Source organism: Nematolebias whitei, chromosome 11, assembly GCF_014905685.2.
Source record: "Nematolebias whitei isolate Nwh7 chromosome 11, NemWhi1, whole genome shotgun sequence".
NCBI lineage: Eukaryota > Metazoa > Chordata > Actinopteri > Cyprinodontiformes > Rivulidae > Nematolebias > Nematolebias whitei.
In genome coordinates, this window is record NC_056508.1 from 42357512 (window position 1) to 42385137 (window position 27626).

The 27626-nt window shown below is 38.6% G+C and overlaps 1 protein-coding gene across 1 annotated transcript in view; it reads left to right on the top strand.

Moving 5' to 3' along the window:
- Positions 1–517: 517 nt before the first annotated feature.
- The window catches only part of chchd6a (coiled-coil-helix-coiled-coil-helix domain containing 6a), a 73820-nt gene continuing 46711 nt past the window's right edge, over positions 518–27626 (top strand). The window contains exons 1-5 of the mRNA XM_037684386.1: positions 518–714; positions 2052–2145; positions 2430–2535; positions 4099–4243; positions 23210–23293. Coding sequence (XP_037540314.1) covers positions 631–714; positions 2052–2145; positions 2430–2535; positions 4099–4243; positions 23210–23293 — 513 coding nt within the window. The 5' untranslated portion in view covers positions 518–630. The remainder of the gene's footprint in view (positions 715–2051; positions 2146–2429; positions 2536–4098; positions 4244–23209; positions 23294–27626) is intronic.

The window sequence follows — 27626 nt, forward strand, 5'->3', positions numbered from 1 at the left end:
TATCTATCTATCTATCTATCTATCTATCTATCTATCTATCTATCTATCTATCTATCTATCTATCTATCTATCTATCTATCTATCTATCTATCTATCTATCTATCTATCTATCTATCTATCTATCTATCTATCTATCTATCTATCTATCTATCTATCTATCTATCTATCTATCTATCTATCTATCTATCTATCTATCTATCTATCTATCTATCTATCTATCTATCTATTATGATGGTAATGCATGTATATTTGTTTACTACTGTATTTGTAAGCTTATACTGGCCGTTCATTCATTTATATGCATTTATTGTAAAACGGGGCTGCCAGGTTTTAGTTTAAACCTATAAAAAGCAAAGTGATTCAAACGTTTTCTCTTACTTAAATGAAACTTTGAGACTCATGAAAATGAACAGTTTGACAAAACTTCAAACGTGTAGCTCCAATTTACTAATCCAAACATGTGAAACCACGCATTTTTCTTAACACAAAATAGTAAAAGTGGCCTGATTTCAGACAGATCTGGCAACCCATATCCCATCTGCCACTCCTGTCATTGGGCAGGACATAAACAGTGTTGCATGGTAATTCTGTCATTCTGCATACAAATATATAACCTAAAAGCCACACAGGATGGGTTCGGGAGAAAGTACAACTAGAAAAGTATCGTTCGGAGTCGACGACGAGGACAGAGTCAGGATTCTTCGTGGGGTGAAGGTAAAGCTAATTTTAGCTAACGTTTGACACATGCTAGCGTTACTTTTAACCCTGCGCCCAGCGCTAACTAGCTAGCTGTTGCTTGCTCTTCAACAATTATTTCAACAGCTATTCTAAGTTTAAATAACGTTAAGTGTACCACCCGTACATAAACTGTTGTAGCAAAGATCATAAAGGAGCACTCATATGCCAAAGTATGTTTATTTCGTAGGTTTAAAGTGGAATTTTCGTTACGCCAAACTTCAGCCATAATAAGCTGTCCACAACATTATATCTTGATTATTCGCAAACTGATATATGTAGTTGATGCTCATTTAAACAGTAAAACCTTTGACATTTTCTGGTAAATTCGGCTTAAATGTTGTTCACTTAGTACCTGTAGATCGTTGTAATTTTTTATAAAACCAAATATCGTGTTTGGTTGCAACTAGACAAGCTCAAGAATTAGCAGCTGCATCGTGGACATATTTTAGTTGCACGTTTGGCATGAAATACAACAACAACAAACAAAAAAATAGCTGTTCTAAATGTTTGCAACATATCTTAATCTTAAACTGTTAAGGATGCTCTAGTGTTGCTGTCTACTACGACAGTGTTGCGTTTGGGGACTCGTGTAGATGTCGGAAATCTGTGCAGTGACCTACTATTGAAGTGGTAAATAAATGATAATATGTCAAAGAACATGAATATGCGTGACTTGGAGAACGAGAGCTATGCTCTGGGAAAGACACCTAAAACCATTGCCAGATATGACTAAAAATACAAAACATGAACGATTTTAGCTTATAATTTCCAATTGCTCACAGATACTGAATGTCTCACTAGAGCCAGTTCTTTTTCTCCTGCAAACCAGTTTAGAACAATTGCCATTGGGATGGCATTGCAAGCCATCTAGCAAAACAAACAAACACATAACTAAATAAACATAAACTGTTTTATAAATAATTATGTTTGAATTCTACAACACTAATTTTGCGAGTCATAGAAACAGTGAGTCATGGATGGTGCCGCAGCCGCCCTCTGTGGTTTTAGATCAAGCTATGTTTGACAGTTTCCTTGGACACCAAAAACACACACATACCTGCACTCACTTAAACTTACATACACAAACATCAAAAGCAACGTTGCAGTGATCCTTTGGCTTAAAGATAAAAGTGTCCCAAATTGCTCCAAAGGACAAAATAAAAAAGATATGTGCATTTAAATGTTACATCACATTAAGTGATGTGTGGTGTGCCTAATTTTAAACTGGAAAACAACATCCACAACTTCTTGTTCTAATTATATGCTGGTATTTCTAACAGTTTGTGTTAAATAGCTATTTATTCTGCTGTCAGTTGTCAGAAGATGTTCTTCAGAGGATGAGAGGAGTAGCCAACATCGCTCCAGAGTCCTCATCCTCTTCGACCTCAGGCCATCAGAAAGACAAAGGTATGATTTTTAGCTCTAGTTTTCTAAACTAAAAGTTTTGATTGTAACTTGAATATTCTTAGTGAGTCTGTTGACAGTCAAATGAATAAAAACTTGATTTTTTTTAACTTTATCTAACTTATTAATCTGAATCTTAATAGATGTGTAACAACATTAAACTTTACTGTAACAGTAAACTTTATTCACAGTTATATCAACAGCAATTCTCTAAGTCCATAAATGTTCATTTCTTTTTGCTTGTAAATATAAAAATTTTAAAGTCATCTCTTTTTTTTTTTGATTAGGTGCTTCTCACTCAGAGTCTCAAGCAAAGCAGGGTCCACAACACCAAGCCCAACCCAACAGCCAGTCCAGCAAGCCTGCCTCCTTCACCGGGGAAGAACAGAGAAGGTGGGTCAAAGGGTCAGCTGAGCAAACTGGTGTCTGGAAAACATAAACATTTAATGAGCAAACGTGATGGTAGGTATTGGTAGTTAGATCATGCCTTTTTCGATGCTAATAGGAGCTTTTTGAAGTTATTTTAAATTCTTTACGTTCTGGTCTTTGAACCTTGATTTAAAACACCAAAACTTGCAACAAGGCTTAATTTCAAAAGGTGAAGGTAAAACAATGCAAATGCTGAAATGTTTTCTGTGATCATTTCATAAATACTTCTTGTTCCAGACACTCGAGCTCCTTCTGAAACTCTGCTGGACCATTAAGCTAGTTCCATGCTTAATCCGAAGCCGGGTGGTCGGCTCGCAGTCTTTTTGCACACGCTTTTTATTGTCCACGAGACGCACAGCGCAGATCTCCTGTGGAACCACTCCCGCTGCTGTATACGTCATGGCGCAGTTTTCTTTCCACCAGGGTCTCCACTCGGTTCCTGCGTCTGCTGTTAGGCCATAAAATTGTCACGAAGAGAGTTCCACACTCTTTGGCAGACGGACTCCTCCATGCACAGTGTCTGTGCAATCTTCATCCAGGAGTTTTTGGCCATTTGACTTATCTTCATAACTGTGTCCTGAAGAGTCATAGATTAATGTATTTTCTGACTGCTTGGGCCAGATGTTCAAAGCTGTCCATGTAGCTTGCACGCACAACAGCTGGCTTCTGGAATAGAGTAGTTGGAAGTGAAATGACAAAATTGCTGCTCGAGCACTTTTCTGCATAAACAAACATTCCCACTAGCTTCTGATGTATCACCTAATACTTTGCTCCTGTGAGAAAAAGTTTGCCCTGGGCTTTGATTTGAGAAGGAATAGACGACGCTACTACCAGAACAAAATGACGCAATTTTTGTCACGCAACGACGTCAATGAGAGCTCATTTCTCTGCTACGGATAGAGCATGAAACGACCTTTACAGAGACTACTTGCAAAAATGTGATAGGAAAAGATATGAAGCAAAATTGCACCAGTAGACTCACTTGTATCATTCCATAGCAGGTTTAATTTTATCAGGACTGTGGTTGTTTCTGCTGCGTGGATACATCATTAAAAAACAAATAAAACTGTTCCCCAGATATGTACGTTCCAAGACAATGCAAGTGTATTGATTTAGTAATGGTCAAATTATTTATTGCATTTTTGGTTGGAGTCGTTTAGCTTAAGACCTTCATTTATGACTATAATAAAATATAACCAATATCTGTTAGACTGGGATTTGATTGGGAGAAAAGTAAAAAGATGTCTGTATACAGTGAATGAGACAATGACTTAAGTTGGTTTCAGTTCTATTTAACACCAAACAAGGGAAAATTTGTTTTAATACTTTACATTTTGGAACAAAATCTGAGATATCCAAAGAAATATATGTGCCCACTGGACATGTTTGAGATTTCAAGTCTCAAGTTTTAAGTACATTGCCCCCTTGTGGACACATGTTGTTATCAAAAGGCTGTAGAAAGGACAACTTGATACCAACTAGTATATATATATTTAATATTTTTAATTCATACTTTGTGTTTTCAAGGTTTGAACACCAGCAGACATTACTAAAGGACGAGCTGGCCAAGATGGCACAAAGAGAAAGGGAGACGGCGAGGGAGGATAGAACTAAAGCCATGAGTCGAGAAAGAGAGCATGCTCGCCAGGAAGCTGAGAAGACCAAAGAGTTGGTACGTACACACACACATGCACACACTCCTGCATGCATCAGATGTTATTTTCTCAAGCTCTGATGCTTTACAATTCACATGCCTTGTTAAATGGGGATTTTGGATGAACTGTGCTTTCCAAGGACAAATTTCAGCCCCATCATATGTACACTGGCAGGTATGGTAGTGCATGGTATTAGTATTTGGGGCACTCGGTTCTGTTGACAGGGCAGGGCGCCCCCCTTGGATAATGGTAGGGGGAAACTGTAGTTCATACTACATTCCCAATATTCCTACATTCTTCTTAAAATGTTCATTTTTGTTTGCCATAGTTCTCATTCTGTCATGAAGAAAGAAATACATTTTTTATTTTGCACCTAGCCCCTGTTCACAACGGCTCTTGTTAAATTTTTGCAGTCTTGTCCTCGTCGTTGTTTGGGCATTAAAAAATGTAATCACCTGCATTCTTATGTAAATAATTCTCCCATCATAACAGGAATACTGTATTAGACATACATGCTAAGTCATTTACAGCAAGTAACACAACATCTGAAACTGCAACGAAAAATGTTTATAGATTAGAAATGTTCTTACAGAAAATCAGCTCATGAGGAAAAAAAAAAGCTCAAAATGATGCAAAGCAAATTGCAGGAAGACCACAGGACGATGTTTGTTATGCTCAGTTCTGGAATTTCTGTTACTTTGTCTAATTTCAGCCAACACAGAAACAACCAACATGCCTCGTGGTTTTTATTTGATATTTGATGGCTCAATATGATCTGAAATGAGATTTTTCTGTGATTCTGGTTGTCCTTGAATGGTGATCCTTCTTGAATAACCGCTAATGACCTGTGGGAGGAGCTGCTGTTCTCTATTTACAATGGTACTAAACAGTTTTAGTATTTGCAAATAGTCAAAGTCATAGTCATTTTTTCAAAAAGTCTTCTTAAGTTTTACAAGAGTTCAGGAACGTAGCTGGTTGAAAACTCATCAACTTGAGTGTCTCTGTCTTGGAGGAGATATGTTTTTGTAGAATCAAGTCGTGATTCACTTTGCTGGGTTTTTGCTCCTGTTAAATCACACGTTGAAGTATTTTGTACTGACACTAATTGGGTCTTGGGGTTGCGTTTGTAATTTCCATGGCGATACTCGCTCTGCGTCGCCCCGCGCTTATCCTCACCTGTTACGTCCCTGTTCCTTTTCTATCGCTTCCTCTTCACTGTGTTCTCCCGCCCTCAGCTTTTTGCTTTTCTGTCTTTCTTTTTTCTTCCACCTCCCCCCTTCAATCTCTCTCTGTCTTTTTCTCTTTTCTATCCCAGTCCATCACTCTCTCCTTCCTGCCCTGGAGACAGTATTATCAGCGCGGTGCATGCAGTAAATTGCACCCTGAGAGTTTCCTGGGGCTGCAGATAGGAGTGGGGCAGGGTTGGAATTATAGTTATGGAAAGGGGAGAGCTTGTTGTACACACCAGTTGGTGCCTGTTTCATGTGACTCTCACTGTTCACTACCCCCCCCCCCCCCCCTGTTGAGACGCGCTGTAGTGCCCGTCTTATCTCCACTCCAACATCCTCCTACTTCTAATAGAAGCCTGCTGGAAGGATGTTGTGAGCAGAATGACCAGTTGTGCAGGACTGGGCCTCCTTATGCTAAAGGCTTCTTGTAATGACTGTTTCTTATGCTTTGAATACAAATCTGCACATAGCTAGATGCCCATAGATTTTCCCCATATTCTCAACTTGGGTTATTTTCCATGTTGTGGACACAGAGCTTGATTATCACCATCATCTTCCAGCAGTTTCATGTTCTTCGAGGGCCTTGAAAATGAATACAAAGCCTAATTGAACTGATTTTGTTAATACAATTTGTTTAATAGCTCAGTAAACTAACTAGACCATGGGGCTATGATGTCTGTAAATAACACAATCATAAAAAAATGAGATATTTCAGTCTCATAGTTGGACAAGGTCAGATTTGATTGTTGTTGCAGGTACAAAACAAAAAAACAAAATATAAACAGTAGTCCCTCGTTTATCACGGGGAATCCGTACCCTGAAGCCCCGCGATAAGTGAAAAAACGCAAAATAAGAACTGTAGTACAAGTAGTAAATAGTAGTTTGTGTGTGTGTGTGTGTGTATATATATATATATATATATATATATTTATATATATATATATATATATATATATATATATATATATATATATATATTTTTTTTTTTTTTTTAAGAAGGTTTTTTAAACTCTTCCCACATTCTTGCAATATTCTAAACCATGTTTCTAATCTCTAAACGCTCTAAAAGAATACAGCATCTCATGAAATCAGCTCTCTGCCACGTCTGCACTCTGCGCTTTTGGCCACGCCCACTTCTTAAGGAGGAAGCTTCTCCTGCAGTGTGGGCTGCTTAAAATAATTAATTTAAAATAAGTATTCCATGCCAATTGTGCAGCTCATCCATCAATCATCCAATCGTGTGTCATGTCCAATCTTATTTTGAAAAACCGTGAGACAGCGAGTCTGCGAAAAGCAAACCGCGAAGTATCGAGGGACTACTGTGTATATATATTTTTAATATTTTCTAGCTTAGCATTTATTAAGACTTTTAAAGTAATTAACGTATCATTTGGAAACTGACATTTACAAGTATTTGGTACTTATCAAATTTTGCCAAATGCCTATTTAGTTTAAAGTGAAAAAACTAAGAACGAGATAAACAACAAGTTATTTTGGGCAATTTTTTAAATCGTTTATTGTTGATCAATGTTGTGTTTTTACAGAAGAAGAAAGTAAAGCCATGCTGTTTCTTATTTGAGGATCTCATTCCCAAATCCATCTATTTTTGAAGACAAACCTCTGTGTCCGAGTACCTGCCAGCATTGACTGCTGGTGTCATGATAATGTTGGCATGAACCAGTCTGCATTCAACTGATGGCTCAAGTTCTTTTCACAAGAAAACATTTCAATAAATTAAAGTGTGCCACAGAGAAATAAAAAGCTTCGGCAAGAATGACCACATGGGGAGATGAGAAATAGGAGTTTTCAGATGATTGAGCATTTAAAGTGTAATTGGGAGCAGAAAGGATGTAAGGATGAAAAAAAAGAGATGTGAGTGAACATTTTGTGAAGGGTTAGGCTGAAGGATGAAGAGGAGGCGAGAATGAATGGGAGTGAAAGAGAAGACGACACGCTTCTTCTGAAAAGAAGGGAATGAACCAAAGGATGAATAAGAAGTCTTCACAAGTGATTTAATGTTTCCTCAAGGATCACGAGGAGGTGGAAGAGATTAGCAACAACAGGAGAATGAAAGGGAAGAACTACTTATTTGTAATGTTTCTTTGGTTGCAAAAGGAATAAGGTATTGCTATATGGTTTAAAAAGACATTTGCAAGATGATTAAACATTTTGCAGAGTACAGAAGATTTTAGAAAAGGATTACAGGAAGGATGATATCCAAATCTGAAGGAAAAGGCGAGAATGAAAGAAAAGGAGCTGAAGGAAGGAAAATGACTGACGCCAGACTAATTTAGTTGAAGGCTGCAAATCTTTTTTTTAATTTATTTTTTTTAGGAAATATTAACACGAGAATGAATTGGGTATAAAAATCTGTTGACTCGATTAATGCAGAGGATCGTTTTTTTTAATTGCCAATAAAAGGTAAGATAATGATAGTTATGACGGTTCCAAACTGAGATGCTGTAAATAAATACAAGCGCATGCAAGAAGGGAAACATCTAGATGTACTTGACAAGAGGTGAGATGCCATCAAGGATTCACAGGTTATTAAGTTTTTTTTGTTAAAAATTTGACTGATGGCCAATGCAGATCTTCTTGTCATTTAGTTTCCCTTAAATACAGAGGAAACAAGAAAATATGTGTTCTTGAAAGATTGACCAATTTTAAAGAATTTCAGCTCTTGTTGGTGTAGACTCTACGCAGAGGTGCCCAATACGTCGATCGTGATCTACCGGTAGGTCGCAAACGCATTATGGGTAGATCGCATGGCATTAAAAAAAATGGACGTCAGCCGATCATCATTATAAAATGTCACTTGATTGACAGACAGGGCAGCCAGTCTGAGGCCCCGTTTACACGACGTAAAACGTTCGGCTGTTCATTTACACGACATTAGCCCTTATTATGGGGGAATCCCCCACGGAGATGTGAAATGCTCCGCAAGTGAAGTTGCACATGTGCACAAGTTTTTCTGCTCTAACAACAGTTATAATAATGGCAGCATGTAGGAGCAAAACTAATAAAATCCAGGCTCCAAAGAGGTTTGTGTATTCACCAGTTTGGTCGTAACTGTCATGCAGACACTGCATGCACGATGAATGCAGCAGAGCCTGGCATCAGGGTTGCCAGATAACTTTAAAATGTCTTAATTTACCTCCTCCTTTTGTGTGCACATGTTCAACAAACACAACGCACACTTCATCTTAGAATATCTTTACTCGGCACATGTAGGTCAAATTTAGGGTTTAGGTCAAAATACATTAATTTTAAAGAGACAGTACTATAGTTCACAAATTCTTATCTGGCAACCCGACTGACATGGAAACTACAGCGTTTTCATGTAAACCTGCTCATTTTTTTTGTTTATTATCTCCAATAAACATTGAAAAAACACTAGTGTTTCCAGAGGTTGTTCCGTGTAAACGGGGCCTTATAGTAGGTAGATCACTTTGACCTGGTCATTTTAAACGTAGCTCGCATGCTGAAAAAGTGTGGGCACCCCTGGCGTAGAGTCTCTATCATTTAGGGTGTCGCAGATTTTAGAAGTTATAAAAAAAGTAACTGGACTTTTGCTCATTGGGTGAGTTTCAAAGCATCTTCAAAATACAAGAAAAGACATCTGGTTACCTTTTTTCTCTTAGCTCTTAGGATTTAAACTTTTTATGATGCTACATTCGTATGAGCACTAATGTGTCTTTTTAATAATAATAAAAAAAAAGAAAAACAAGTTTTAATTTGTTGAACTATTACCAAATCAACAGCACCATGACCCAACATATTTTCCTCTGTAAAACATGAATTTAATGTTGTGGCAATGCACCTTCTCAGTTGATTTTATCCTATTCGCTGGCGATCAACAATCTGAACATCACAGATACTGATGTTAGGCTGATAAGTGAGTGCATCTCTTCACACCATATTTTTTCCCTTCTGTGGCATGAATAGAATACAAAACTGAGATTCAGAGTTTAGCCTTGAGCGTGTGAATAAAATTAAAGAGAGAAGGGAGGGATAAAAGCTACAGGTGATTCAGTACTTCCTGTCCTTTTGTGGATGGGTGCTGCTCTGAGCCACAAGTCGGAGAGCCAGACGATGATTCTTCTCCCACCCTGTCTTTCTCCCCTTCACTAATTTTTTTTGTCTTTTGTCCTCTTCCTGGTGAACTGTGTGATCTTTCCATTCCTCCGTCCCTTTTTGCATCATTCAGCCAAGGACCTCACCCACTGTGCTGCTCTCTGAATACTCTTTGTTAATGGCAAATCTTCTGCAGATTAATTTCAGAATGAGAGAGGGGAATAGGAGAAAGAAAGAAAGGAAGCGAGTCAAACTGGAGGACTAAAAGGGATTTTCTCCTTTTTTTTATAACGTATTAATGGCCTTTTGGTGCCTGTTGAAAGCAAAAGAAGGTAATAAGTCACATTAGCATACGGTAGGTTTCTTTTTCTGTTCTCACGGAACAATTAGGAATCCAATTTTATTAGCCGCCCTTTACTTTTCTTTAATGGAGCTTCATCTAATAAAAGATGCCATCCATGCTTTCCTTGGGTTTTGAGGATGCCTTCGAAGCATAATGAAATCAGCTGCATCTCACTAGAGCATTGAGTGTTGTTTTAGTAGTAGTTGGAATTATATTTACTAATATAAAACAATGACAGTTTTAGGATGTAGGTGACAAAACAGCAGTGAAATTTAGTCCCCATGGCAAATGTCTAAATGGCACACAGCTGCAGCTCCATTGGAGCTTTGACTGACGTGTGTGTGACACGAAGCTCTCATTTTCTTTACAAGACCACAAAAATCACAACTTTCTTCACATTTAACACTCACACCATGCTGCATTTTTTAAAATCATCTCCAGATGTTGAACTTATTTTTTTATTTAATTTATCCGAGGGCTGCCTTTTAATTTATTTGTAGGTAACTTCCTGTGCTATCTCAGTCTAATGCTAAAGATTTAGTAACATTTTCATATCATGCACGACAGACATTTCAGTCATTTGAAAGCTAAAAAAAGATGACTTGTAAACCACGGCAAAGACCAGAAAGAGTATAGTTTTAGACAAGTGAAGCTTTGACAGTCCAGGGTATAATCATTAGCTTTAGATACGATAAGATCCACCTGAAGTCTTTCTTCTGTACAGATTGTTTTAGCAGTGAGTATCTCAGTTGACACTAGATGGCAGCAAAACCATATCCCATAGTCCAGTATGTATTTGCCCTCAGAGGCAGAAACTCATCTTTTTGACCATCACTAATATCCTACTGTACTTCTGCCCTGATCATACATATTATTATTGAAGTACACTTAAAACCTGAAACAATTTAGTTTGAAACCTAGTCACAAATTCTATTGTCTCCTCATAGTAATATATTCTACATCCTCTCACCTGTACAGTGCCCTTTCATCTGTGCCATTACTTTTATAACATAACATAATTGGCTTCAGAGTGGCACAGTGTCAAAGAAACTTTTATTGTAATGTGCAGATTACTTAAGTCTTCAGAGCTGCTGTCACATAAAAGAACTGTTGACGTTCTTTGTCTCACCTACGTTTGAGTGGATTTTTATGAATATTGCTGTATTGTTACACGGGAAGTAATTAGTCTCGTTTTCAACAGTGGACTAAGTGGGTGTTCTGTCTCCACAGTAGAAACCTTTGACATTCCATAACTTTTTGTCTTTTGTTCTTTGCTAATGCTAATCTAATAGTCTTAATCCACATACATGTGCGTCTCAAAAAAATTTGAATATCCTGAAAAAGTTAAATAAATATATTTTTTTGTCAGTCATTTCAGAAAGTGAAACTCGATATATAGATTAATTAAACACAGAGTGAAATATTTCAATATTATTATCATTTAATTTAATTTAATTTTTAAAATTTTGATGATTATGGCTTACAGGTAATGAAAAACCTAATTTCAGTGTTTCAGAAAATTAGAATATTCCACAGCCAGCTTCTGGTTACTTTGGTAGTGTGGGCAGGAGCTGAGTCCTGCTGCAAAATGAAACCAGCATCTCCCTAAAGCTCGTCAGCAGAAGGAAGCATGAAGTCTCTAAAATGTCCTGGATGATGCTGCATGGACTGTGGACTTCAGAAAACACAGTGGACCAACACCAGCAGAGGACATGGACCCAAACCACCACTGACTGTGGAAACTTCAAGCAATGTGGATTCTGAACCTCTCAACTCTTCCTCCAGACTCTGGGACCTTGATTTCCAAATGACATGAATATTTACTTTCATCTGAAAAGAGGACATTGGACCACTGAGAGACAGTCCAGTTCTTCTTCTCCTCAGCAGGTGAGACGCTTCGGATGTCTCTTGTTCAGGAGTGGCTGGACTTGAAGAATGAGACATTTGTAGCTCATGTCTAATCAGTAATCTAATCAGCTGATTATGGTGTGACACCAGGAGTTTACAATAGTGAACCTCTTCACAATTTTCTAATTTTCTGGGACAATGAATTTAGATTTTTCATTATTTGTAAGCCATAATCATCATGATGAAGATCAGTTCCTCCAAATCCGAGGCCATGGTCTTGAGCCGGAAAAGGGTCGAGTGCCCTCTCCGGGTCAGGGAGGAGGTCCTACCCTCATCTATGGTCACGAGCTTTGGGTTGTGACCGAAAGAATGAGATCTCGGATACAAGCGGCCGAAATGAGTTTTCTCCGCAGGGTGTCTGGGCTCTCCCTTAGAGACAGGGTGAGAAGCTCGATCATCCGGGAGAGACTCAGAGTAGAGCCGCTGCTTCTCCACGTCGAGAGGAGCCAGTTGAGGTGGCTCGGGCATCTGTTTAGGATGCCTTCTGGACGCCTCCCTGGTGTGGTGTTCCGGACACGTCCCACCGGAAGGAGGCCCAGAGGAAGACCCAGGACACGCTGGAGGGACTATGTTTCTCGGTTGGCCTGGGAACGCCTTGGGATTCCCCCGGAAGAGCTGGCCCAAGTGGCTGGGGAGAGGGAAGTCTGGGCCTCCCTACTTAGGCTGCTACCCCCGCGACCCGACCCCGGATAAGCAGAAGAAAATGGATGGATGGATGGATGAATCATCAAAATAATAAGAAATAAAGGCTTGAAATATTTCACTCTGTATGTAATGAATCTATGTAATATAGGAGTTTCTTTTTTTTAAATGACTGACAAAAAAATGTAACTTTTTTCATGATAATCTAATCTTCTGAGATGCACCTGTAGTTCTGTATACATTTTATCAGTGTTGGTATAGGGTGTGATGAACAGCATGACGTTATCTATACAGTAATTTTGCAGTTTTTTTTTAAGAACTGTAGCTCTTGGGTGATGATGGACGAACATGATTTTGCTTTCACAGCAGGAAAGCATTTGTTTTTCTTTAGATAATTATATGTATCATTATTTTACAACATCTAAGATTAAATGAAAAGGAACTGTGTGGCAAAACCTAATACATCTTTATTGCTTTTAATGAAATTATAGTAAAAGAGTACCATCAGCCGAGTGCTATAATCAACAAGAAAAAGGTGGAAAGCTCCCTTCGTGTTAGAGATGTTTCTTTGCCTCAAAGGGAAGAGTTCAAGTCTGGAAGTCTTGGTTAAGAGTCATGCCAGGATAGCTTGACTGATCAGGTCTGCAGTAATGAGGGCTGTTCCATTGTAGCACTAGAGCTGAGCTGAAAGGCAAAACTGCAGATTTTGTTTCATTTGCTTTCCAAACATCATGCATGGTCATGACGGATGGATCATAACCAAAAGAAAGTGTTTGAAATGAACATCCTCTGTAGAGTAGCTGGGCTCAGCCTTAAGGCCGCCACATACTTGGGCGTACTTCACTACGTAGAGGTCCACGTGTACCGAGGTGGATTCAGCTCTGTTTTTTAATTTTGTTTTTTTGACCTGTCAATCATTCAAGTAGGCGTGTCAACAAATGACCAATCGGCAACCTCAATTTGTCCCGAAGGTAAACACCCCTTGCCTGCAGCACTGGGCTGCAGCCCGTCAGGGTGTACGCTCAAGTATGAAGTCTTAATCGTCTGCGGACAGTGCTCACAGTGTCCGCGCGGCTCACGGAGTACACACAGTATGCCTGAGTATGTGGGAGCCTTTACAAATAGAGTGATAAGGGTAGGGTGGGGGGTGGGGAGCTAAAAGAAAAGCTTCTGCTCCTCCGCAGTGAAAGAAGTCTGCTGAGGTTGTTCAAACATTAGGATGCCTCCTTCTGGAGGTTTTCTGGGAATGTCCCACTGGGAGTAGACCCCAGGAGAGACTCAGAACTCACCAGAGGGTTTATATATGTTAACCCTCTGTCCTGGGTCACCTTGGGATGCCCAGGATGAGCTGGGGAGGGGGTGGTCTGTGTTTCCCATTGCTGCCTCTACAACTCACCCAGATTATCATCAGAAAATGGATGGATAGATTCATCCATGTTAATCAGATGCTCTTGATTTACCGAGCATCAGGTCACAGTGTAAATTATAACTTCACTGCATCAGAGGCAGCAACTTCCTGACTTTTAGTCCTGAGCATGCAATAAACTTCACTGCTTGCTAAAATGTTTACCAATTCCTTTGAGAGGGGAGTTCAATGAATTGCTTGTTCCACAGTTAAAAATGATGTGACCTGAATATTAAATCCACTCGATCAGTCACATCTAAGTATTTACACAAGATTCTAAACTACTTTGCCATATAGGTCATATCAACATTCTTACTGTTGATTACTTATGGATTTGTGGCAAAAATACTACTTCAAAATTAGGTTGTGCTGGGATCCCTCTTTTTTGTTCGTTTTCCAACCAGCCCCTCTGGAATGAAACAGATGTTGCCTCTGATTGGACAAACTAGCTTCTCATGTTTATACCTAAAACTGTGTAATCAATTGAAAATTCTTTGTTGATGGAGCGACACTGTTGTGCCTCTAACATTCTCAGGAAACTCGTTCAGTCTTTGGTTATAAGAGTGGGAGAAACAGCTGTGTTCACATGCACACACACAAACAAACACACAGAGGATTGATACAGATTGAGACAGATGGGACATACTTCATTATAGCATTACATATGAGATGGTGAATTGCTTGATGTTTTATCATGCGCTCTTCCAACTGCTTATTTAGTCAGGCATATGGTAACATGCTATTATTCTATATAGATGAGTGAAAAACAGGTCAAATGACTTGTTTAGAGAAAATTTTGTCTTGAATTTCACAAGTTGATCAATTCAAGTTATTTAACTAGGCTGCACTAATTTGTATGTTTACACATTCTGTGTGAAGACCATCTATGTGGGAGCCAAACCATAATTTTTGTCCCCTGTCACTGATAGAAGATGGGGAATTGGCAATACCAGCTGTCCATCCGTGCATGTTGTGAGCACGTTAACTTAAAAAATAAGTGACGCACAGACTTCTATTTTTGTGTCTGGCAACATCTAAGTGTCAGAAAAGTTCCTTTTGAAAATTGGGTCTTCACATCAAAATCCAAAATGGCTGCCCCCTTTTATATGTATGCATGTATGTAAACCATCCATCCACCCATCCACCCACCTATTCCGAATTTGGGTCGCGGGGCAGCAGCTTGAGCAGGGAGGCCCATACATCTCTTTCCACAGCCTCCTCTTCCAGCTCTTCTGCGAGGACTCCAAGGCATTCCCAGGCCAACCGAGAGACATAGTCTCTCCAGCGTGTCCTGGGTCTTCCCCGGGGTCTCCTCCCATTTGGACATGCCCAAACCACCTCAACTGGCTCCTCTCGACGTGGAGGTTCAGCGGTTCTACTCTGAGTCTCTCCCAGATAACTGAACTTCTCACCCTATCTCTAAGGGAGAGTCCAGCTACCCTGCGGAGGAAACTCATTTCAACCACCTGTATCCACAATCTCATTCTTTCGGTCACTACCCAGAGCTCATGACCATAGTTGAGGGTAGGAACGTAGACCGACTGGTAAACAGAGAGCTTTACCTTACAGCTCAGCTCTCCCTTCACTACAACGGACCGGTACATAGTCCGCAATATTGCAGATGCTGCACCAATCTGTCTATCAATCTCACGCTCTATTCTTCCCTCACTCGTGAACAAAAACCCGAGATACTTGAACTCCTCCACTTGAGGCAGAACCTCACCCTCTGACAAGCAACCCCCCCCCTTCCCCCCTAAAAATACCTCTATTCTTATAGACAGTGTAACTCTTACCCACTTGAATATGTTGGACCAAAACATTAAAGTTTATTTTCATTCTCTGTTCAATTCCAGTTCACAAAAACACTCATCTAGAAAACAACAAACATTCAGCATTCAAATCCCTCAGCGACGACGGTCATTGGTATACTGCTTGTGTGGAACTCATTTTTTTTTTGGTGCTGTTTTTTCTGTGACTAGTTTGGATAAATTTAAAAGAAATTAAACTCCTTTCTTGATGAAATTGCACAACGTTTTAGAATCTACTCCCAAGTTCACCAAAACTTACCAAAAAATGGTCTCTAACGTCCTAATCTACTGCTAGAAAAAAAATGAGTAAAGAATGGTGGAAAGAGAAAATTTAATGCTGTACAGGAAGATTAGAATAGAGCCAGGAAACACTGAGGAAGTGAAGGGACTGCTTGGGATTTGAGGGTGGAAAGAAATGAAGTGATGGAAGGAGTGGCATTGAAGAAAAGCGTGTTAATGCGGTGAGTGGCTAGATAGAGGAATGGGTGAGGGTGGAGGAAGTTGAGGTACAGATAAGCTCGCTGTTGTATCAGTAATTGTAATCTGCAGGAGCTGACATGGGTTTGCATGTAAAGCCATTAGGGTGACTGTGTTCACAAAAGCTCGTTTTCTACAACTGCAATGTCAGATAGTGAGGTGAGGCGACCTGAAAAGGAGAAAAGGAAGGCAAACAGCAGTACGGTTTTAGTTTTAGCTATCGGCAGTAGGTTTGTAAATCATGGATCTCTCAAAAATACAGAGAATTGGCATATTTACCAGGGATGAAGATGTAAACAAACCAGACTTTGAGAGCAGTTGATTTTGTGATTGGTGTACGATGATAGCCACCTAAGAATTTGAATGTTTTCATCAGAGTCCGAAGTACTACCACTGATGAAGCAGTAGCAGTCAGAGTGAAAACAACAACTCTGGATGGAGAAAAGAAGGAATAGGATGAGAAGAAGGACCAGTAGCCCATTTTATCCCACTCAGTCTTCTGTGTAGTTTCCTGGCTCTAATTATCAGTCAGATTATTATTGAGTGTTAATTTACTGCCTCGCCGGGAGCTATGTGTTAAATAAACGCAATGGAGTAAATAGAGAGGGTGGGGGGAGAACGATGCAACAGAAGAACAGCCTGCTTCTGCTATCAGATGGCAACACTGCACACAAACTGCCCACAGGGAAAGATTGGGAGTGCTTGGTGTATATTAATGAGTCTGTCCCTCGCTGTATGTGCAATCCAAAATATAAGTGTTGCATGCCCATGTGATTGAGGATATGTTGGGCAGTTAACAGTAATTTACAGAGTGTCTCGTCTAGTGCTTTTTCTGTACTGGATCTGGTATCTGGCCCTCTATAGTTGTGACGTCCACCCGGCAAACGTGACTAACGGCTCCACCAACCACCATCTGTTGTCTCCACAGCTTCATCTCAAAACCTGCAGCACGAGACGACTGTTGCAGTAGATTTACAATACCGTAAAAGTCTGCTCTTTCTTTCACCCGATTTTAGTAGAAAACAACTTTTTTTTGCCTTTATTAATTTCTTAGCAGTGTTTTAAACTTGCGACCCGTCCAGGGTGTACCCCGCCCCTCGCACAGTGATTGCTGGACATGGATGGATGGATGGGATAGTTTGGTGATTTTTGTCAGTCATAGAGCGAGGGCTATGGAGAAAGAGACAGTCTTTGGTCAGGCTAATTGCCAAACTATAATCAGTTTTTCCTCATCTTTTAGGCGTGTAAATAATGACATCCTTGTCTTTTTCTTTTTCTCAATTTAAAATCAATATCTTGCCAAGATCCTGCATGGGATTTAAAAAGTCTCTTTTGTTCAACAAATTTAAATAAAGTGTCAGTCACTTCCATTCTTCTTATATAGTTTTAATTGTCTTTTTGTTCTTACTAGGATGACATGCATTGTACAATATTTGCTTGTTTTACAGAGTAATGCTTTTATAGAGTATCGTCATTTCCAAAGCCAGTTAGCAACAGTTCAATTCTCTAGAACAGAACTTGGAGTTGTACATTTTTATGTTTAAATTGATCATTAGTGAGTTAATTGACATCTTTTTTGTGTCAAATGAAAGTGTTCTATAATGGAAAGAAAAAGGGGCTGTGCAATACGAGCATCTTTATGCCAAAGTGCATTTTGATGAACATTGCTTCAATCAGAAAATACTAACGTATTGAATGGACAATACCAGGTATCGTCACATAGTCAGGCTAACGTTGAGCAGGTAGGCTTTAGTTCTCATCCACTTGTGTCTTGGTGTGCTTTTGTGGTGTGATGTGTTGTGTGTAAAGTCACGCCTGGCTGGCTGTTATCTACCAGAGACTCACAGGTCCCTGGAGGGACACCAGAGGAGTCATCTGATTCACTTGCAGTTTCTTCTGTGACTGCAAATTAAAACTGGACCAACACAGAGAGACACCGATAGGAAGGAAAACATTTTTTTTAATTAAATTTCTTCATTTTCCTGCTTAATCCCCACAAACGGATACTTGTCTGACATATATAATTAACAAAAAGCAACCACAGTCCTGATTATTTTTTTTCTCCCCTGCATTAAATTGCAGCAGCATGGTCTTTTTACCAAACAGAGGCAGTTTTTCTCACATCAGGGACCCTCTCACACTTTGTCTACCCTCGTTTAAGGCCTGTTTATGAAGCACAAGCGATTGGCTCTGATTTGATTTGGCATTGCTCTGATAATTATGATGAATCTTCCTCTCCTTCTGTTTGTGTGTGCATCTGTGCGTGTAGACACTCTTCACCTCAGTTGCTCAGAGCTGCTGCCTTTTAGTGCTTTTGTGCTCTGAAAGACCACAACAGTAGTGCTTTATAAATATTGATTGGCATTAATTTGCTGAGTACCAGATGTGCAGCGTTTAGTACATGAGGGTTTTTTAGATAGTGACAGCCTGTCAGTAAAAATAAAAAAAGTGTGAAGTTATTTTTTCTGCATAAAGACTTTTGAACACCCATTTTGTATCTAATAACAAAGTGAACACTTAGTTGACTTATAATTATATAATGTTCATGTAAGCTGATACCTTAGGTTTAGCACAGTCTGCTAAAAATGTAGTTTGATTTTTTTTAAAAGGAAAATAAATTTCACTTTTTGTTTTTCTGTATCTTAAAAGGTACATGCTTTATTTAATTTTATTCTTTCTAATTAACGAAACAAGTGCTACAAATTTCAGGTGTAATTATGAATATTACAAACATTAGACAATACAGAAAGTTGATGTGCAATCAATTTAATTGCATCTTTTCACAATCAGTGCTTGATATACAACGGCACATTTAAAATCCAAACTATAAATTAGAAGTTTTGCCAAACAAAAACAAAACAACGCCCCCCCCCCTCCTAAATCTGTCTTTTTATGGAAGAAGTTTAACTTAAAAACAACAGTCTGATGTACAAAACACAACATCTTTATTATTGTGTTCATTGGCTGAAAATACATTCAAGTGTGTAGCCATTAATCTTAGCAGCTTTGTTTGTTCAACTTTTTTTTTTTTTAAACTGGTCAAGCAGCAAGCCTGTTGCATGCACTCAGTTTCCCTTTACACAGTATATTTGCTGCAATTTGTGTCACTTTGTTTTAGGGATGCACAATATTGGATTTTTGGCTGATATCCGATATGCCGATATATTAAAACTTATTTGGCCGATAACCGATACAAATTCCAATATTTTTTTTCCCCTAGACCTACTTACAGAGACTACATAGCTGTCTCTGCTGTGGAATTAAAATACTACCGGTACAAAAAACAAACAAACAAAACATTTTTCTGCATGGTTTTTATCAATTTGGCCTGCTACTAAATGCAAATGCCACAAAGGGGGCTGAAAATGATGCAACACGTCAACTTGGTTTATGTTTAATGTCAAATCTATTCATCACATTTACTCTCTGTAACACAATGACAACACTCGAACAGTACAAATGTGTACATTTTCACAAAACTAAACTCAACGGCGCGCGTGATGTCATAATGTTGTGCCGGTTGTCGTATATAAACAGCACCTTTTACTGTTTATCAGTGAGTTATTTTGATGGAATGGCCGATGTCCAATATTTAATTTTATTGCTAATATCGGCCAATACCGATACCATGCCAATAATATTGTGCATCCCTACTTTGTTTTATGTACTTTAAAAAAGCATTAATACCACGGGTGTACTAATTCTTTTATTTTTATTTTTTCAGAACAAGTTTGAGTACTTCATTTTGGGTACTTGCCAATATTGAGTACTGATGCCAAGTAGTTAATGAGTTAGTACTTAAACACTACACACTAACTTTAGAAACATATATTTTTTATTGAGAACGCAGCAATCAGACTGCTGTCCTAACATCTGTGTTTATCTTAACATTTCTCCAAACTACAAACATTTTCTGTATTTTTTTTCTTGTGAAGTGGAAAATAAAATGACATCGTCAACCAAAACAATAATATAGATTTGGAGTATTGGGGTGTTTTTACCAGTACAAGTATGAGTATTTGAGTCTGTTATGGGGCCTGATATGATACTGGTATCGGTATCGGGACACCACTAATCAGTCTCCCACATGATTTGAGAGAATTGTTAAAAACTCTTGCTCTTTTACCTTAGTCGATGTGGACAAACTATAACCATTTTGTTTCTAAATCAACAGCAACTATCATGCAACACATAGTAAAATTAAGCTTTCACTGGTTTATTAAAATTGTTTTCTATTTTGTGATATCTCTATTATCAGTAAAAGTAGTTGGAGATGGTGTGGTTGGATTGTCAAGCTTGGCTTTTACATCATTGGTCCTAGATAAATATTTCTTTAGATTACAGGAAATTATAATAAACTTAAAAAGCTTTTTGTCTTTTGTTTTACATTTTTTTTTAAATATGTGAATGTACAAGGACGTAATTATATTTGTTTCCAATAGTCTTTTTTGATATGTCTAACTTTATATTTATAATTGAAATTCTGAAAACCTTTGCTCTCACATCCTTCTTTCCTTCTCTTGCTCCGCCCCTCTGTGCCCCCGTGCTCTTTCTCTTTCATCAAACGTGTCTAGTCTGCAGATGAGATAGAAGTGATGGTAAGCTTCATTGCAGCCTCTTAAAGTTCTGCTCTTTTAGCCTTTCCGTCTTTTTTGCTGATTTCCAGTTTTTTGCTTTGTATCCAGTTGCCATTGTTTTTGTTGGGAACTGCTGCCTATTATTATTAGTATCCACCTGGAAAGAGTCAACTTTAATGTGCCCCAAACTGCAATGGGGGACAAATTTTATATAAAAACGAACACCAGGATGCGTGTTATTACTTTTATTGGTATTTCGAGTTACCATGGCGATGTAATTTGCAAACAAAGACACCATTTTTCTCATTGAAACAAACTATAAATCAGCCATTTTTAGAGATGTTAAGCTAAAATTTGGGAGCTGAGGTGAGGGCAATGCCCCATAAATACTGAATAAAAAAAAATAAATCAAGATGGCCACTAAAGCTAAATTAAAATGGCTTTAACTCAACTATTTTTACACGTACAGAGCTGGAATTTGGTGTGGTAATAGCTGAGAACATTCCCCATCACAAACTGAATCCAAATAAAAAATCCAAGATAGTCACCATAGCTTAAAAGAAAAACAAACTGTCACTGATTTTATTTTCCTATATTGAGCTGAGATTTGGTTTGGTGGTAGATGAGGGTGAACTCCAACTTGTCAAATCAAAAAATTTAAATGGCTGCGATGGGGCAGTCCCAAAGTTTCTCCAGGAACTTTCTATTTTTTTGTACAAGATCTTTGAAAATAAAACAAAAATAAAACCATTTTTGTTTATGCCTATTTGAGGCATTTCTAATGATTTCTATTGGTGTAACTGGTTTAAAATAAAATTAAAATGTCTCATTTGAAGTTTCATTGAGGTAAAAATCCCCTTAATGATAATTAGAATGAGGCTAAGTTAAGTCACTCAACTGCTTTTTCTTTTTCTTGTTTTTCTACTCTTTTCACCTTTTTTAACTGCAGATCCCGTCCTCCTTGCATCTCGTCGCATCGTCATCCTTTTCATTACTTTTATGCACTTTTTTTGTTTGACCTTGCCGTTTTCTGTTGAAACTTTTTCCCACCATTTTTGTTCGTCTAACAACATCTACAGTTCAATTTTCAGAAGTGTCTTTGTGTATTACTTTAAAAAAAAAGTTTATTTTTTTAAGTCCATTTGCCCCCCCAAAAATAACCCAAGTTATGGATCTTCCTTTGTTGCACGTTGTGCTCATCGTTTTGGTCTTTCTCACCCCACACATATTTTTCTTCCTTTCCCTGCAACAGATACACGCTTGCATGTTTTAGCATTCTTTCACCATCATGCAACCATGTTCTCATTATTCATTGTAGGAGTATTTTAGTACAAACATAGTGTGCAATACTTTATATACACAGGGGAATATAACTGTTAGGTATAGATTCATAGACGAAAGAAGTTGAAAAGTGAAAGTTTGCGTTTTAAAGGATGACTTTATATATGTGGTGCATTCTCTTTGTTTGTACAACATGCATTTTTCACTAAATGTGTAGTACAGTTGTTCAAAATCTAACGTGTGTATTGAACATATATCTATTCAATGCAGACCTTGAAATAATCAGAATGTCAGAATAATTTGAAACGCTTAACAGTTAAGAATTCTGGCATTTGAAAAATAAATATCGACGTTAAGCCGGCATTCAAATTAAAGTTAACACCACTAACTCATTTAAAGCAGGGACGTTGGTAAAGCTCCACTGCTCTGCAGAGCTTTTTTTTAAAACTCTTATCAAATCATTTCTTGGCAAAGATCAGTCAGCTGAGTTAATACATTTGATTTGTTAAACACTACTTTTGCGAAGCAGCTGATGCTAAAAATCAACTAGAAAATGCAAAATAGTTACTTTTAGGGGTATTAGTGTCATGGAAATAAAACATCAACACTGATAAACATTATTAGTAAAAAAAACTATAACAATGTTGTGCAAAATACCAGAACGATGTGTGAAAAGTGATCTTATCAAAACTACTCTTTCAGTCTTGCTTGATTCTGACTGGTCTACAACTAATTTCCTGCTTCGCCTTTGTAGTTTGTCCACATCTCTTTTCTTACCTTTTCTAGAATTAAACTCTGCCTTTTCTGCAGCATTCCCAAAAGATAAAAAACAACAACAACAACAAAACCAACTGGACTTCTATTCTGTAGTTGAAGATGTGTCACATCCCATCCAGGAGGCTTTCTCAAACACAGGAAGAGGTCTCAGATTTTAATTTATGAACTGATTCCAGTATGCTGGGTAGGTGTGTGAAATTAATGTGGGATGCTCTGAGCAGAATGTTGAGAGGAAAACAGAATGTCTTTGACAATTATCATCTCTCCATCCATCATCTCATTTGCTCTTTTTTATTGGTGCTATCAATCCCACTGTGGAAGTAAGCACGGGAAACACTGAACATTATTTCATTTCGTAACGTTTTCTCTGATAGTCGAATTCAAGTTAATCACATGATCTTTACTGTTAGTTTAATCAACTGCTCTTTGTGTGTGTGTGTGTGTGTGTGTGCTTGCTTATAGGCTCAGCAGCTACTGAAGAAAGACTCGCAGCTAAAAGCTCTGGATGCCTTCTACAAGGAGCAGCTTGTACAGCTGGAGAAAAGGGTACAGCATTTACACAGACCCACACACTCACACTTTCAGTCCTAGAGTTGTTGTGCTCAGTGCTAAGCTATCCACCTTATTCCTGGGGACTCTACTGTATAAATGATTATGGGTACAACATCTTAGACACTAGAAGTAGCAGTAAGCATTGGTTAACTATGGTAGTGGACCACGGTTTATTTGAAAGTAATTTGCATTCAGTTTAGCAGATAAAACGCTGTTTTGTTTTGTTCACGTTTATTTAACAACCATAAAGTTTACTAAAATAACCGTGCTGAGTTCAGGTACCTGTTGTGTTCGCGGCTGCAGGAACAACCAGACCAAACTAAATCAGTGGCTACAACAATAGGGTTCTGAACACAGACCCAAAACAAAAAGAGTGTTCCTGTGAAAAGCGGTATAGTTTCCACCTCCTACCTACAGATGAGGAATTAAGAAGAATGTGGCTGAAAATTGTGAATTTGAAGAGAAAATCCAAAACTCTGTATGTGTTAATTTCACTTTGTTGACAAACGGCCGACGGAGGAAAACCTGCATCCTACTTTGTGTCTGGGCTACAATAAACCACCGTAGAAGAGACGCTGGTTCTTCAGAAGGATTGAAATCAGTGTGAGAAGAATATCAGATATGATTTCAAGTGTATGGAGGACACAGCTTTATAGTATTTGTTTGATTGTGTCCCACCTCTTTTAACAAAATGCGATGGACCTTTATTACTGTGCAGATACTAATACGCCTCCGAGCTTTTCAAGTTGTTCATTGCTTCTTCGTTGGAAGAACTGAGTCAGTTAAGTAGCTAAATATGCTAGTAGATGTAATCTGCAGCCACTTCTTCACCTCGTCCTACCTTCCCTCATCCTCACTAGGCAGCGGTGTGATTTATATTGTCCTGTCTGAGCTCTGACAGAAGGTGTTACTACATGTTTAAATTAAATCCACAGGGCTTGGAGAAACTACTTCAGCTCGTACTGTTCGCACATAAACAAACGCCGGTTCTGGTTCGCGCCGGAAGTTGCGTCCATAATTCACACAAGGCAGCATGGGAGCTAGGAGTAAGGTGGATAGATACAAACGTCCATGCAAACATAAGGAAAAGTTGAGTCAAATTAAAGCAAACCTGAAAGCATTTATTTTTGGTCATAAACGCATACGTGCATGCTTGGAAAGTGAATCTAGAGGACTTGTACAGATTTATTTTGGGCAGCATGTCTGTGATAAAATGCATTTTTTAAATTCCAACTGGTCCTCACCTTCAGGGGACCTCCCTCAAATGCACTTTGTATTGTGTACGTAAATTGAAACAACAGAAAATGTTATATAAAATAAAACGTATGTGAGGTAATATCGAGACAACATGTTCAGCATAATGGGGTTCCAAGTAAAGCTTGTATAAAATAAAGCTCTCCCTTGGGTCTATCCACTATGATTCAACAAGCAGCAAAGATTGAAACCAATCAGAGCATCTCTGGAGAGCCTTTACAAGACTTTCTATTTCCTTTCAACTATTTGACATTTGCCAGGTAGAAAAGGTGTGGCTTCAAGTTAAGTCACTGTCTCACCAGGCACCGTGGAGAGAACCTTTACCACAGGCTCTCTGGGGGGAAGCTGTCCTCTATTTCTCAAATGGAGAAGACCTTTAAAGGACATTATGTATAAAATCTAAGCATTGTGTTTACCATGACGAATTCAAGCCTGCCCTGCACAGATGGTGGATGGAGTAGATTGAGCCACATGAGGTAGCAATAACTCTGGAGTGTCACGATGAGAGCCTATGCCCCGTAGGCATCGTAACCATTATATGTGAAGGGGACAAGTCCCCCCCACATAAAAAAATCGTTCATTTGGACCCCCCCACTTTTGCTATGAAACATTAGTTCAGGCGGCGCAGTTTCTCTTTCTTCGTGAACAAATCCATTCCACTTGACTAATAGGAGAATACTCAAACCACTAAAACTCCACTCCAGGTTTTCCTGGTTACCTCCAACTCTAAACACAGTAGCCTGTTGCCACGGTCACAATATACGGTGGTCACCGAATATGGTGTAACACCTGCAGTGTTTTTGTGCGCCGCCTCCTGCCTCGGCAGAAAACGCGCACAGGTGGAGGAGATGGAGACACCTCTGTGTTACTCGCTTGCCAGTTTAGCGAGCTGTGTGCGGGCAGTTGTTGACTGGGGGGATTGATCATAAATGTATATTCATGTTAGGAGGAGAGAAGTGGAGCGCTACGTCTGTAGCATCTTAGCTGAGCAGTAACTGTGATGCTGCAGGTGTAAGAGACGCTGTGTGTCCAGGTGCATTAAAGTTGAAATGTTTTAAAACCCCACACCTTATTGTCCTCAAGCTTCATGAGAAACATCATTTAGATGAGTAGTGTTGAACACAAGTAAAAAAGTCCAGTGGTGATGCTTTTTATTTCTCTATAAAGACAAATAGTGCCGACCTGATGCTCTGTATTAAAGTGTATTAAAGTTAAAACGTCTTTAAACCCACAGCTGAATTTACACAAACTTGGTGAGAAACATGCTTTAAATGTGTGGGATTAAAGGAAATCTAGGTGAAATGCTGCTTTTTTGTAGTGAACACCTTTTTTTTACGTGCGCGCACATGCATGTGCACACACACATATCATTGTGTCCCCCCCCACCCCCCCACATTACGGATGCTTCTGACGCCCTTGCTATGCCCTGACGGCTTCATAGCCAGTCATTTTGTCAGCTTTTCATTCTATTTTTCAGCAAATATAATGCATTTGGTTGGTGTATTTTATTTATTTATTAATAATTGCTACTAGTAGATTAATAGAAAAAATCCAAAGCAAAGTTCTGAGTAAACTTTCCACCATTTTATAAAACTGTGTGTATGTGTGCAATGTGTGGCGAAGTTGTGAAGGACTAAAATAAGTGGTTGGAATCACTGACTCAAGCAAAAGGTTTTTTTTCTATTTGGCTAAATCCGAAGTTTAGGATTTTGGAAACTGGGCATGTCCAATCCTGCCCTGTTCGGTGCTCTGCTGATGGGAAATTGTGAACAGACTGCACTAACTTCTTTTTACCTTACACAGTTGCAGTTATTCTCTGTTTAAGACTTTTTTTTTTACACATGTAGCCGTTTACACATCCATATACTGTATCCAAGCATATATATTCAACATTATTGGAAACTGTTTGCTCTAAGGCAGGACTTCTCAAACTTTTTGGGTTCAGGGACCCCTTACAGGGGAGGACAAGTTTCAGGGACCCTCTCATAACCCTCATGTTTATTAAATCATTTTATTGAGTTTGTCTCTTTAATGCAGTGGAAATATTTGTGTAACATGAATATTTAAGACCTGTTCTTTAATAGGGTTAATACAATTTCTATACTTTTAAACATGGGGTGTTTTTCAGTCAAGACACACTTAATTAACAAAAATTTTAATTTCAACTTCCAAAAATTACAGCTTTGAGAAAATGAACAGTATCAAAACCCCTTTAAAACTTTACCTATTCACATAATGAGCATAAATGTATTGCTACTAATTCAAATTATTACATAAAACGTTTCACATAAAACTGAACAGCTATACCGTATTTTCTGCCGTACACGTCACACCACTCTATAAGTCGCATCTGTCCAAAAATGTCTAATAAAGTGGAAAAATACATAAATATGTCGCTTGGCTGTATACGTCACATCTATTATGCGTCGCCTCTGACGCGTCGCGTTTGTTACGCATCACAGCTGACAACACGGAAATGTGGACCGGTGTTGTGCCAAAAATCGATTGGCTGCTGGGGGAACGTGAATGGGAGGACTTTAACAATAATTTAACTAGATTAACAATTTAAAACAATTATGTTTGCTCAAAATTAAATCAAAGTTGTCTCAGTTCAACTTTTCCTTAATAAATGCACTTTGACGGTCAAATCAGCTGCATTTCAAAAGCTGATACGCGGAAGTAGGAGCATGCACGGGAGGACTTGCTGTGCATTTCTTTGAAATTTAACAAGATAACCACCTAAAAACAATTGTTTGCTCGACTTTATGTTAAAGGTGGGTCTCTATTTAACTTTTCTTTAATAAATGCACTTCAATGGTCAAGTTAGCTACATTTTGCTGGGGCGACGCAGCAAAGCTGATTTGACGGTTGCTCCAGGTGAGCTAGACAAAGGTGGCAGGCTATGGCAAGCCGATTGTGTCATTAATAGCCACTTTTATCTACAGTAGGCAGGGTGATCAGTTCTGTTGATGGGGAGGGGCATCCCGCTTGTATAATGTTAGGGGAAACACTGCATACTACTCGAGTGCCGTCTAGCAGCTGAAAATGTTAGTGTTCATTATTTTCAGTCAGA